Source organism: Eptatretus burgeri, chromosome 6, assembly GCF_056783735.1.
Source record: "Eptatretus burgeri isolate ZD-2024b chromosome 6, Ebu_testis_v1, whole genome shotgun sequence".
In the NCBI taxonomy this organism is placed as follows: Eukaryota; Metazoa; Chordata; class Myxini; order Myxiniformes; family Myxinidae; genus Eptatretus; species Eptatretus burgeri.
The window spans coordinates 46,934,442-46,949,136 of record NC_140966.1 but is presented as its reverse complement, the minus strand read 5'-3'; the positions used below and the strand labels follow the sequence as shown (position 1 = coordinate 46,949,136).

The following is a 14,695-nucleotide window of genomic DNA, read 5'->3' as shown; positions in this document are numbered from 1 at the left end:
TGGTGTGGGATCGGGCGTGGGGAAAACACAGACAATTCCAATGAATATACAAATCTCAAACCCTCTAAGGTGCCAGGTACACACACACACACACACACACACACACACACACACACACACACACACGCGCGCACACACACACACACACACACACACACACACACACACACACACACACACACACACACACACACACACACACACACACACACACACACATATATACACACACACACACACACATATATATATATATATACACACACACACACACACACACACACACACACACACACACACACATATATACACACACACACACACACACAACGTAGCTATTCCTGGTGGTCAGGCTGGACCGTGGTGTGGACGCAACAGTCCCTGGATTGGTGTCTGACGAGCTGGCCTTGCTCTCGTCAGGGGGGCAGGAGAAACCGTGGTGCTGTCGACCTCCTGGTCTTGGCCCAAATCCGCTCACAGCCTCCAGGGAACCAGCTCCGGCGCCAAACCGCGAGCAGGAGAGCGAGGCAGGTCCGCCCGCCGTTCGACCCCGTACTCCGAGCCAGCAGAACCCCAGAGCCAACCAAGGTGAGGCACGAGGCTCAGCAAGGCTACAAGACACGAAGAAACCAGGGCCGAATCAGCGCAACAACAAGCACGCTCCCAGCACAACAACCTCCACCCCAAAAAAACGGTCTTTCTGTCCCGATCTTCTTCCTCTTCCTTTTCGACCCGGAACAGAACCTTTTTATCCTCCCGTCCTCATCACTTCCAATCGAGCCGTTTTATTGGCCCACCGCCGTCGCCTTCCGCCAATCGTGATCACGGGGTGGAGCCATCCGCAGCACTGTCCTGTGACGTCACGGCAAGCCTCCAGAGAATACTAAAAGGGGTTTACGCAGACACACTTACCCTATCCCGTATCCCTATCTAATTACGTGACAATTATCATTTCCCCCTTGAAGAAATGGACATTTACTAGACAACTTATCACCACTGAATTGCTACTTATTACATCGAGATCCTCGTACACTCGAACAGCATGGCATACCTAATTAAACATCCTAATTACCCTTTGAATGCATACCCCCCCTCAAACGTAACAATATGTCCCCCCCCGCCCCCCCCCCCCCGATCAAAAAAAAAAGTTCGGGTAGCGGGGGGCATTCCCCCGTCCCCCACCCATCAACGCCCATATGTGCTTGTAAAACTTCAGGTGATGCTTGAAAAGAAGAAAGTTTTCAAGGTCACAGATGGTGCCTAAAAACAAATGGTTATGCTTCTATCATCATTATTATTATTGGGGTTGATTATTCCATAGTCTGCTTTGAAAGTGAACTTTAAATAGTGTTGTAAAATGTTCACCGCATAAGCAACAAAACGCGTTTGTGTACTTCTAAGAAGATATCCCTGTGTTTTGTTTGGTTTTGTTTCATGCGTATGACATGTCAAGCACTCCACAGTGATTTTCTTTTTGATATTTTGTGATCATTATCTCTACTGCTTACTTGGATTATTGTAGTTGTGTTTTGGCACATTCTTGTTGACAATTTTGTAATTATGTTTCCCAAGTTATTCTTGTTGCGCACACATTTTGCTTGTACGTCTTGTTTTTGTTTCGATTATCACTGATAGGAATGTCTCAACCTTCACAGGAGGGATGTTCACATGCTGTCGGACTTTTTTATGCTTCTGCCGACGAAGTCGTCGGAGGCATTATGTTTTCTGTCCATCCGTCTGTGATAGGTTTTCGTTTTCGCAATAACTTAAGAATGGCAGAAGGGATCCAAGTCAAACTTGGAACAATTATGAATACAGATGCAGAAATGAACTGATTAGATTATGGGGTCAAGAGGTCAAAGGTTAGAGGTTCCATTCGGTAAAAATTTGGTTACCGTGCAAACTTGTGAACCAGTGTTGTGATTTTGACCAAACATAGTAGAAGTATATATTATGATGAAAAGATGAACAGATTAGATTTTGGCAGCAAGAGGTCAAAGGTCAGAGGTCTCATTCGGTAAAAATTTGGTTACCGTGTAAACTTGTGAACCAGTGTTGTGATTTTGACCAAACATGGTAGAAGTATATATTATGATGAAAAGATGAACAGATTAAATTTTGGCAGCAAGAGGTCAAAGGCCTGAGGTGAAGTTAAATGTGATGCTTGAGAACAGCTGAAGGGATTTAAATCAAACTTGGTACAAGTATGTATAATGATGTAATAATGCGGGTGAAGGCATGTCGGTCGATGTTGCAACATCGTAGAGTGCCTTTTTTGTTCAACATGCTTAGGTGGTTGATGTTGTTGTGAGGTGGGAGATATGTTTGTGAAAGGCAATACTAACATTTGATGAAGCCACGTGTTTCTTTCAGGGCAAGTGTTGCTGCAGAATGCTGCAATTATCAGAGCAACACCTGCGGTTATCATTGATACAAAAACTATTTTGCCAAAGGTTAATTAACAGTGTACTGTATTTATAAAAGCAAGTGAAACCGATGAGTACAGTTCTTTTGCTCCAAATGACTGCCCTGATGCGGTTACTCTCCTGCCACAGCCATGCTTTTGTCGCTCTGTTACGTACTTGCTGTAGTGCTGTTTCTCATTCCTTCATGGATACCCATTGAATGAGCATATGACTTGTGTCTGCATTAGACACCTTTCATCACACAGAAACACATTGGCTTTATATTGCTGATGGACTTGGCATAAAATTTGTAAAATGGGAACTTCAATGTGGGAATCTTTTTTTTCTGCAGTGTTCCCAGAAATAGTTTTTTTTTTTTTACATCTTTAAAAGATGCAACTAGAAGGGCACTTGGTAGAATGCACACCTATGCCATGCAATGCTTGATCCACGACAACATATCGACCCAAATACATTTTTGAAATATCATGCTGTATATCGTTTTTGAGTCCTATCTCTCAATGGGGAAGAATCACTTAAAATTTTCTCGTAGTGAGATCCGAATTCGGATCTTCACCAAAATCGAATCAATTTGTCATGGTCACACATCCAACCTGTCCACCAAGTTTCATTTGAATCCGTCAACAATTTTTGAGATATCCTGTACACAGACAAACAAACATACAGAAAAGGGGTGAAAGCATAACCTCCTTCACCTTCGGTGGTGGAGGTTATTATCAGATCCGGATCCGGGTTCGGATCTTCACCAAAATTAAATCAATTCTTCCTTGTCACACACCCAACATGTTCACCAATTTTTGTCCAAATCTATTGACAACTTTTTGAGATATCGTGCTATATATCATTTTAAACCCCGTCTCTCAATGGTGAATAATTAATCACTTTAAAAATTCTTGTAGTTGGATCCTGATCTGGATCTTCACCAAAATCTAATCAGTTCATTCTTGTCACACACCGAACCTGCCCACCAGATTTCATCTGGATCCGTCCACAAATTTTTGAGATATCCTGTGCGCGCGCGCGCGCGCACACACACACACACACACACACACACACACACACACACACACGCACACGCACACGCACACGCACACGCACACACACACACACACACACACACTAGAGGGGGAGCACTCGGTAGAGTGCAAAACCTCTGCCGCCAATACTGCTGGGTCACTTAAGTGAACCTGATATCCTATTCATTGTAGGTCAAAACGGATCAGACTCTACTGAACCACGATTGAATAAACTAAACTAGATCTATGCACATGTAGAAATGCCAAAAAAAAAAAATCGAAATTTTTTTGAAAAAAAAGTTGCAATTATTTTTTTTTTGGGGGGGGGGGTTGGAAATCACTTATAACATGTAGAAATGCAAAAAAAATTCAAATATTTTTCAACTAAAATCGAAATTTTTTTGAAAAAAAGTTGCAAAATTGTTTTTTTTTTCTGTAACAAATTTTTTTGGGGGGGTTGGAAATCATTTAGAACATGTAGAAATGCAAAAACAAAAATTCAAATATTTTTTTCAAAACCGCCGCCATGGCGCCCATATTGGACTTTGGACGTCTTTCACACCACATTATTTCACACGTTACATTCGTTCTTCATGCCTGTTGTTTGTGTCCTTTATGACGTCCTTAAAAATGGTAATTTTCCTGTTTGGAATGATTTTCAGTTTTGTTTGACTGCCAGACCCCTGTCTGGAACACCTTACAAATGACAATAAAAAATTTTTTTTATATCACTCTGTGCGTGGGATAAATTCAGACAGGGGGGGTACTGTAAAACTATCGGTTTGTTTTCCGATTCGTGTTAAAAATATAACATTCAATTGAAATTAAGTTGTTCCTCTATCATAAACTGGTGTTTATAGACAGACAGACAGAAGTGAACCAATTGCTTAACCCTGCTTTTCTGTTCACGTGTGTGGGCTAACGAAACGCTTACAATACCTAAGAGTAACAAACCTCAACGTGGAAGAAGGAAGAGGGCTTTGTTTTTATGTTGCTTGATGCCTTTGCATTGCTGATTATGGTGGTTTGCTTTCTTTCACAACCTCATTTATATGTGAGCTATACTGTACTTACAATGGGATGCGAGTACAGGACATCATAATTGAAGGCCCCTGCCACTTTGTCTTGTGTACTCTTTTGTAAATTCATGATTAGTTTGTTTTGTTAAGCGTCAATGGCATAATGTTAATTTGCATATACATACTCCAAGGCTAAAGTTGCATCCAAAAGGAAGGTGCCAGACAAGAGGTGATGAAAGAATGTTTGCAATATGTCGATCGGTGTTTTTGTTTCACCTTCAGTAGTTCATTAGTTACACAATTACTTGTTATAACTTTTTTTTTAATGATGATTGTCATTATGGTCATTATTGATAGGGGTGCAGGACGGTTAGCCGAGGCAAATGCTGTTCTGGTGCTTCCAGTACAGCGAATCACACGCTACCCTTTGCTGACGAGCTCTCTGCTCCGTGCCACACCACCTTCTCACCCTGACCATGATCTGCTCACCCACGCACTTGTTTCACTCATGGCCTCAACTGAGAAAGCCAATGAGGCACGGAGACGAAGGGACATAGGTGAGTGGATTGAGCATTTTTGGAAGCGATGGGACAGTGATTAATTGACTCAGTTTGTAGTCTTAAAACAGACTTTTGAGATATATTTTCCCAATCAATTTATTCCTTTGTTCATCAACAACTGTTGATCTCCCTTTTATCATCTCAATTCTTCTTTCCTCAGTTCTAAAGTACGTGCAGGCACCCGGCTCCATTTCCCTCGCAGGTATCTCCTTGGCCCCACTTTCCAATATGTCTGCCAAACTTGGGGCACACATTTACCGGATGACCGGCCTGGCTGGAGAGGTAATTCCTTTAAGTATGCTTCCAACTTTAATCAGTTAAAATCTTCCCAGGTACAAAATCCAGCCTCAAACGATTAAGGGACAAACAAACATGCTACAAAATGAGCTATCCTTTCACCCTATATCATCTGTTTTGAAAAAAAAAGTTTAACACTTGTTTGCCAAGTATCTTCATCATAAACAGATTTTAAAAACAATTATTTGAATAAAACATAAAATAAAATCAAAATTTGCATCAATTCTTCTTTTGAATATTTATTGTTTGAGTCGTGTTCATCGCTGTCAGGATTTTACTTTCCTTCAAAGCAAGTTTCAGATGATTGTCATCTGTTCGCATTTTGATTGTATAGGCAACTTGAGAAGTATGAGAAGAAGAAGAACAACAAGAATAAAAAATTTCCTTGGATAGTACATGTAGGTTAGCAGGGTATCTTTAAAGTTTACACACTCGCCTTTGAGCTGACTACCATGGTTTCAAAATCTAACTGGACTATAAACTGTTACCAGGGTGTTTCAGATGCAGGGTGAGGAAGCAGTTTGTGCACTGTCATCGGAAAGATGTTAAGCAGGAGGATGAGTCTGCCAGCAATGGTGGTTTTGGATGTTAAATATGTCAATGTGTCTTTCAGGAAGGGCAGGCGAGTTATCTCCAGCATCTTAGTCAAATTTCAAATTTCTGCCAGATTCAGTCTAACGTTATTTATGGCCAGGTGGTTCATGAAACATTGAGCCAAAAACATTTTCCTGCTGATCCCACAAGTTGGTGAGAATAATTAGGACCATTTTGTGCATGCATAAATATTTGAGGTTCATGGGGGAGTTGGAACACAGTTAGTTGGAACACACAAAATTAGAATGAGCAATTAGCGATTGCAGATTCTCGCCAAATCTTGTTTTGTGTGGTGTTTGTGCTCTGGTGTGTTACATAATTAAAAATAGACATAACTAGAACTGCCACTTTATAAATTGCTGGCGGTGATGACATCCCACTTTGATGACATCCCACTTTGATCGGACACCTGACCCTGACCCATGACATTTACAGGGTGTTTCAAAAATATGGCTGGCGAACCACATGACCGATGACGTCATCAAAAAATTTCCTTTGACCGATTTATCCCGATATGGCCCTCAAAATTTTTCATCCTGGCCAGATGTAGCGTTCTACGTATGCAATTATGATGTCATAACGAAGGCACCTATGACATAAAAAAAAATCACACTCATTCCCCATGTGGAGCACTTGCCATCTGCCAAGATTCAATTTTTTCAATGGTGCGGTTTTGGAGACAGAGGTCCAAAGTTTTTTTTTCCAACATGGCTGCCACACCACGTGATCAATGACAACATAATTATCATTAAAACGTTCTAAATTCTAAAAATGTACTCATGTTCTGTGCAGACAAACAAATGAAAAATCGTTCATAGAGCGATTCTTGGTATAACAGAACAAAGTAGAATGGCACTCGGTAGAGCACATATATCTGCCAGGCTGCACAGTTTACGTTTTATATCCCACTGATGGGCTGGATCTGATCCAAAATCAAATTGGCTTGTTGTCTCAACCAACTTATCCAACAAGTTTTGTCAGAACTCATCCACAACTTTTTGAGATATCATGTGTATGTATGTATATATGTATATATATATATATATATATATATATATATATATATATATATATATATATGTGTATATATATATGTATATATATATATATATATATATATATATATATATATATATATATATATATATATATATATATATATATATATATATATATATATATATATATATATATATATATATATATATATATATATATATATATATATATATATATATATATATATATATATATATATATATATATATATATATATATATATATATAAGCCTGGTGTTGGCGCAGTGGTAAGGGCAGTGGCTTGGGACCCAAGAGGTCCTGAGTTCAAGCCCCGTTGGGACACTGAATTAATATATGTATGTATATGAGTATATATATATAATGTGTGTATATATGTATATATATATATATATATATATATATATATATATATATATATATATATATATATATATATATATATATATATATATATATATATATATATATATATATATATATATATATATATATATATATATAAAACCAAGTCGAAAACACCAGGGGGTTGACTCAGCCTGCCATCCTTCCGAGGTCGGCGGAATGAGCACCAGTTGTACTGGGCCCGGTGTATGCCCCGGTTAGAATAGGTGTACCATATCCCTGTGTGTCGTAAGAGGCGACCAGGGTTGCGTCAGGAAGGGCATCCGGCGTAAAAACCTATGCCAAATCATTATGCGGACAACAAAACGAATTTCCATACCGGATCGGTCGAGGCCCGGGTTACCAACGACCGCCACCGGTGGTCAGCAGGGTACCAGTGGAAATTGTGCTACTGCTGGGCGAAGGAGGAGAAGGAGACGGGGAAGGCGAGTCCGGAGGCAGTGGGAGAGGGGGAAGGGTAGAAGTGTGGAGGTGAGAGTTGGAACTCTGAATGTTGGGACGATGACTGGCAAAGGGCAAGAGTTGGCTGATGTTGAAGATGGAGCCGCCAGGCAGGAGGAGAAGAGGAAGGCCAAAGAAGAGGTTCATGGATGCGGTGAGGGCAGACATGCGGGTGGTTCGAGTGTCAATGGAAGATGTGGAGGATAGAGCGAAATGGAGACGGTTGGTCCGCTGTGGCGACCCCTAACGGGAGCAAGCCGAAAGAGGAAGAAGATATATATATATATATATAAATATATATATATATATATATATATATATATATATATATATATATATATATATATATATGACCGTTTTTACAGCCATTTTTCCCTGCTGTGCAGGGGTTAGGCTTTTTTTTTTCTTGAGGCAATGTTTTATGGCCGGATGCCCTTCCTGACGCCAACCCTGGTCGCCTCTTACGACACACAGGGATATGGTATACCTATTCTAACCGGGGCATACACCGGGACCAGTACACTGGTACTCGCTTTGCCGACCTCAGATGGATGACAGGCTGAGTCAACCCACTGGTGTTAATTCAGCAGCCAACGGAGTTGAACTCAGGACCCTGGGATCCCAAGCCGCCACCCTAACCACTAAGCCAACACCAGGCTAATATATACAGTATATATATATATATATATATATATATATATATATATATATATATATATATATATATATATATATATATATATATATATATATATATTTACCGTTTTTACAGCCATTTTTCCCTGCTGTGTAGGGGTTTGGCTTTTTCTTGAGGCAATGTTTTATGGCCGGATGCCCTTCCTGACGCCAACCCTGGTCGCCTCTTACGACACACAGGGATATGGTACATCTATTCTAACCGGGGCATACACCGGGACCAGTACACTGGCACTCATTTCGCCGACCTCGGAAGGATGACAGGCTGAGTCAACCCCCTGGTGTTAATTCAGCAGCCAACGGCGCTTGAACTCAGGACCCTGGGATCCCAAGCCACCATCCTAACCACTAAGCCAACACCAGGCTTCATATACATATACATATACATATACATATACATATACATATATATATATATATATATATATATATATATATATATATATATATATATATATATATATATATATATATATATATATATATATATATATATATATATATATATATATATCTCTTTTGGCCTTATCTCTCAATTTTAGAAATTAGGGTCTGTTGACCACAAAAATAATGGTGGTTGAATTCAGTGACCTCATATGCAAATCCTCTTCAAATTTCAAATCAATCGGATGAAAATTGAGGATTTTAGAAATTCTACTGAAGTTGTTGACCTTTGGTTTATGTTGTCCTCTTGGCCTATGTTGGCTTCTAAAATAATTGCTGGTTGAATTCAGTGATCTGATCTGCAAATCCTCTTGAAATTTCAAGTCAATCAGATAAAAATTGATAATTTTAGAAATTTGGCCTACGTTGACCTTTTGGCCTCCATGGTCTTACCCAATCTGGATCCTTCCCAAAAATGTGCATTGCCGTTCTTGGATGGTCACTAACATACCCAAACTTTTTCAGAATGATTGCTTCAAAACTGGGCAAGAAACGTGTGACAGACAAGCAAACAGACAGACAAATGCTACAGTTGATACTTGGCAAATATTTTTCTGCAAAGTAACAAACAAACAGACCCAAATGCAATACCCTCTCCTCTGGCGAGGGTAACTAGAAGGGTACTCGGTAGAGCGCATACCTCTGCCACACAATGTCTGATCCAGTATAACATATCGGACCCAATACATTTTTGAAATATCATGCTATATATAATATTTGGCCCCATCTCTCAATGGTGAAGAATCACTCAAATTCTAGTATCCGGATCTGTATTTGTATCTTCACCAAAACGGAATCAATTCGTCCTTGTCACATACCCTACGTGTCCAACAAGTTTCATCCAAATCAGTCAACAACCTTTTTAGATATCTTGCTATATATTGATTTAACCCTTTGTCTCAATCGTGAAGAATCACTTTTAAAATTATCTGATCCGGATTTGCGTCTTCACCAAAATTGAATCAATTCTTCCTTGTCAAACACCCAACGTGTCTACCAAGTTTCATCCGAATCCGTCCACAACTTTTTGAGATGTCGTGCTATATATCGTTTTTGGTCCAATCTCTTCATGGTGAAGAATAATTTTAAATTTCTAGTAGCCTGATCCAGACCTTCACCAAAATTTAATAAATTCGTCCTTTTCACACACCCAACCTGTCCACAAATTTCATCTGATTCCGTCCACAGCTTTTTGAGATATCCTGCACACAGACAAACAGACAGGGGTGAAAACATAACTTCCTTCCACCTTTGGTGGCAGAGGTAAAGAACAGTGGAAATATGGGGGGGGTGGAGTGGGTAGGACACACCAACAACAGGCTGGAAAGACAAAATTGGAGACCTGGAGGATGAGAGGACACTGGGAAGAATGAGAGGACAGGATAGGGTTGAAGAATGCAGGGGGTGAACAAGCTGTGTACAGGTGCAAACTGAATCACAGAAATGGAAAGGAAAACTGGGGAAGAATCAGAAATGGGAAATAAATAAATAAATAAATAAAGTGGAGAGTGAGAGATCGAGGGAAAATCCAATAACCTGGTTGACTGGAGGGCTGGATTTTGGGAAGGTTAATGAGGGTTAGGACACATAATCGATGATTCTACGATGCACTGTTACCACACCCATCAGCGTGGTTCTTCATAGAACCACTACGAAGATGTGTGAACATTTTCCTTCTTTGAATACACAGGGTAAACAAGATGGACACTCCAGGGACTTTCACGTTCTTCCACAACAGGGGCTTTCAGGAAGGAAAGCAGGGAATTTGAAGGAGGTGTGTTTGGGGTGGATTAACGGGGGTAGCAAAGATCGTAGTTTTGAATGGGGGTAAAAGCTGTTTTGAAGATCTGGAGGGAAGAGTAGGATTGAAGAGAAAGTGGGAGTTTTTTCCAAAGGTGGGGAAAAAGAGGAATAAAAAAGTGAAGATGAGCAGAGATTCTTGATTTTGGTAGTTTTACCAGAAGGGGGTTGCTGGCAGACCTTGAGCACCTTGTGGAAATATCCAGGGGGGGGGATATATTGCATATAGAGCTGGGGGTTGGGGGGGCGAGACCGGAGAAGAGATGGTAGAAGACAGAAAGACTATAGACTGCCTACGGTGAGAGAGTGAGAGACCCAAAGACAGCCACATCGTGGGAGATACCAGTGATCCTAAATGCCTTAGTTTCTTCAACGTGAAGCCGAGAAAGGTGAGAGGGGGAAGCACCAGCCCAGAGGGGAGAGCAGTACTCCATCAGGCTGCAGACAAAAGATTTGTATGTGGTCAGCAGCTCAGGTGTGCCAAGGAAGGACTTTGCATGATGGAGAATGCCCAGTCAGCGAGTGGCTTATTAGGCCAGCTTGGAAATGGGGCTCTCCCAGGAAAGATCATGACAGATAGTGAGACCCAGAAGCTTGAATGAAAGGTCTTATTCAAGAGGATTGTTGAGAAAGTAGATCGGGTGGAGGGGGGGGGGGTTCCAGTTGGTCTTTTCGGAGAGACATGGTGAGAGTGTGAGATTTTTCAGGGTTGAAAGACATGTTCCACGTGTTGGACCAGTTGGTGATTTTATCCAGATCTGCAGAGAGTGAAGATAAGAGGCTGCTGCTTGCCAATCTGAGGGATGACAGAACGTATGGCAGAGTTTGTGGAGTCATCAGCAAAGAGATAAAGAGGATTTTCCAGAGAGTCGGAGAGATCATTGATGAAAACCAGAAAAAGAACAGGGCCCAGAACGCTACCTTGAGGAACTCCAGCCTGGACAGGAAGAGGGGATGAGAGAACTCTATAAAGGGCCATGTTAGCTGGGACAGGAGAGGAACTTTGAGAGCCATAAGTGGAGATGTCCTTGGATACCATAGCAAGAGAGTTTGGTGAGCAGGGCAGGGTGTCAGACTGTATTGAGGCAGGAAGAGAAAATGAGTAAAATAAAGGGTGATGAGGAAAATTTAGCAAAGAGTGCGTAAATTAATGAGAAAGCAGGCTTGTTGAACACAGTAGAGTAGGTTATCTGAAACATGTCAGAACCACTATGAGGAAGTGTGAACATTTTCCTTCTTTGAATAACAATGTTAGGTAAAATATTGTCATCGAATCTCAAATTATTATCCTCCACTTTGAGCATTGCAGTTGAAGTGGCAGTTTTGATACGAGTCACAGGAACAGATTTGATACACAACCTCCAAGCCAGAAGCATGATTATCATCATGAATACTCTTCACACCTATCTCCCCCCTTCCATTCTTTCATGTTATCACACCACAAAATAACTTTATTTCCTTTTGCTCTTTATTTTGATTTAAAATTTCACTTCTCTATACTTTTTTATGTACATCTGTAATCTTGCAGACTATTGTCTTTTATTTCTGCAGGAGACCATTTTAAGTTCTCGAGTTATCCTTGGCACTCCACCTCCCCCCTCACCTTTTTATCTGTCGACTTAAAGCCCATTGTGTTTCCTCCTGGTAAGTGTTTATCTTTGGGGAAGTTTGTTTGGACATGATTTTGATTGCCTTACTGGCTCTATTCCTACAGCCTGGTGATAATGTTCATGCGGAGATCGATGCTCTGAGTGTCCGGAGGGAGGCAGTGAGGTCTCTCCTCCGGAAGGTTTTTAAACTACGGCAATGCATCCGGGTAAGAATGGAAGAATTGGATACTCTGAGAGGTCTTCAAAAGCTGAGAATACCAGTTCCAGAATCATGTTGCTCAACAGTTTTTGTTTATGTTAATTGGTGTTAATTTTTTTTTAATCTAATGTATTTCCATGTCTTATTGAGTGCCTTCATGTGTGATTTTGTGAAGGCTTTGTGTGTCCTTGTCTGAACCGCACGTGCTCTTGTGGACCTCTTTGTGGTCTGTTGCTGTTTCCTCCCCTTCCTTTTTCGTGTTGGTTCATTCCCCTGATTGTTGTCCCACCGTCGGTGCATTGCCTTTTTCCCTCTGAAGCTTCACTTTTCTCGGCCTCTATTTCGGAGAAAAAATAAAAATAGAAAATAATTGTGCACAAACATTTAAATTGGGGTGGGCAGGTGTAATATTCTGTTACTACTCATCATTGAATAACTACGTATTGTATTGTTGAAAAATACAAGGTGACAAAGAAAAACGATGGCAGAATCCCAGAACATCTCCACCTTGTTCAGCATTATTTTTCAACCATGTGTAATGACAATGCACTGTTACCACACCCATCAGCGTGGTTGGCTTTTGTGGACACTGTTAAGAAACTTGAAAATAATTAACACAAAATTAAGGAATGGTATGAAAACTTAATTTCTGTGCAACATTTGGTACAAGCAAAACCCACTCCAATGGAGTAACAATATGATAATACAACAGAGTACGAGTCCAAAAAAATGATGTTGATCGTGGTAACTCATCAGTCTATTAATACGACTTGCGTGTACAAATGGACTCTGTCTCCCACAGAAATCTGTCAGGCAAAGCATCACAGCAACAGAACATTTTGTCCACTCGATGAAGTCACAAGGACCCAGTGAGGGAGGAATGGGTGGAGAAGTTGCAAAGAGAAGTTGTGAAGTTATGCAGAAAGTTGAATCTGTTGTTTTGCCGGCATTGGTATGTTTTACTGCTTATGATCCTATTGTGCAACTATTTAGCCTGGCAATGAGAACATATAAGAGTGGAGTGACTTTATTTCTTATGTTTACATTCTGCTCATAACACTGCTCTCAAAAATCATAACTTTGGTTAACAATGGTGGTTTGTTAATTTTTTGCTGGTGATACGTAGGACAAAATAAATTATATTTAGTGCCTATAGAAAGTCTACACCCCCTTTCAAAATTTTCACCTTTTGTTGCCTTGTAGCCTGGAATTAAATTGCATTAAATAAGACTTTTTCCACCTTTGTTTACACATTATAACCCAAAACTTCCAAGTGAAAAACAAATTCTACAACTTTCAGAAAATTTATTAAAAATACAAAACTAGAATATCTTGGTTGGAAAGTGTCCCCTCACCCTCCCCCCCCCCAGAGTTAATACTTCGTGGAAGTTCCTTTAACAGCAATTACAGCTGTGAGTGTTGGGATAGGTCTCCATCAACTTCACACACCTTAATTGGGCAATATTTCCCCATTCTTCTGATCAAAACTATTCAAGCTCAGTCAAGTTGCGTGGGGAGTGTTGATGGACAGCAATCTTCTAGTCATGCCACAGATTTTCAATTGGATTGAGGTCGGGGGCTTTGATTGGGCCACTCAAGGACATTTATATTTTTGTTCCTCAGCCTCTCCAGTGTAGCTTTGGCTGTGTGCTTCAGGTCATTGTCATGCTGAAAGGTGAACTTCTGTCCCAATTTCAGCTTTCTTGCAGAGGGAAGGATGTTTTCCCATTTTGCTCCATCCATTTTTCCTTCTATCAAGACAAGTGCCCCAGTCCCTGCTGATGAGAAACATCCCCATAGCATGATGCTGCCACCACCATGTTTCACAGTAGGGATGGTGTCCTTTGGGTGATGTGCTGTGTTGGGTTTGTGCCAAACCTAACGTTTCGCATTTTTCGCCAAAAAGTTCCATCTTGGTTTCATCAGACCACAAAGCTTTTTGCCACATGACTTCAGAATCAACAGGGTGTTTTTTTGCATACCTCAAATGACATTCAAGGTGGGCTTTTTTGAGTAATGACTTCCTTCTTGTCACCCTCCCAAACAGGCTAAACTTGTGGAGTGCTTGGGATATTGTCACATGTGACTCGTCTTTGCCATAAAGTGACCAGTCTTTGCTCTGAAGGCCTGTAGCTCTTTCAATGTTGTCA

At 40.6% G+C, this 14,695-nt stretch overlaps 1 protein-coding gene across 2 annotated transcripts in view; it reads left to right on the top strand.

The window, feature by feature from the left end:
• LOC147024696 (uncharacterized) overlaps window positions 1–14,695 on the top strand; it is a 127,941-nt gene that overhangs the window by 83,656 nt on the left and 29,590 nt on the right. For both annotated transcript variants that reach the window (XM_085884843.1, XM_085884842.1), the window contains exons 6-9: window positions 4,819–5,018; window positions 5,182–5,303; window positions 12,451–12,552; window positions 13,348–13,497. In XM_085884843.1, the coding sequence (XP_085740969.1) occupies window positions 4,819–5,018; window positions 5,182–5,303; window positions 12,451–12,552; window positions 13,348–13,497 (574 nt within the window). The remainder of the gene's footprint in view (window positions 1–4,818; window positions 5,019–5,181; window positions 5,304–12,450; window positions 12,553–13,347; window positions 13,498–14,695) is intronic.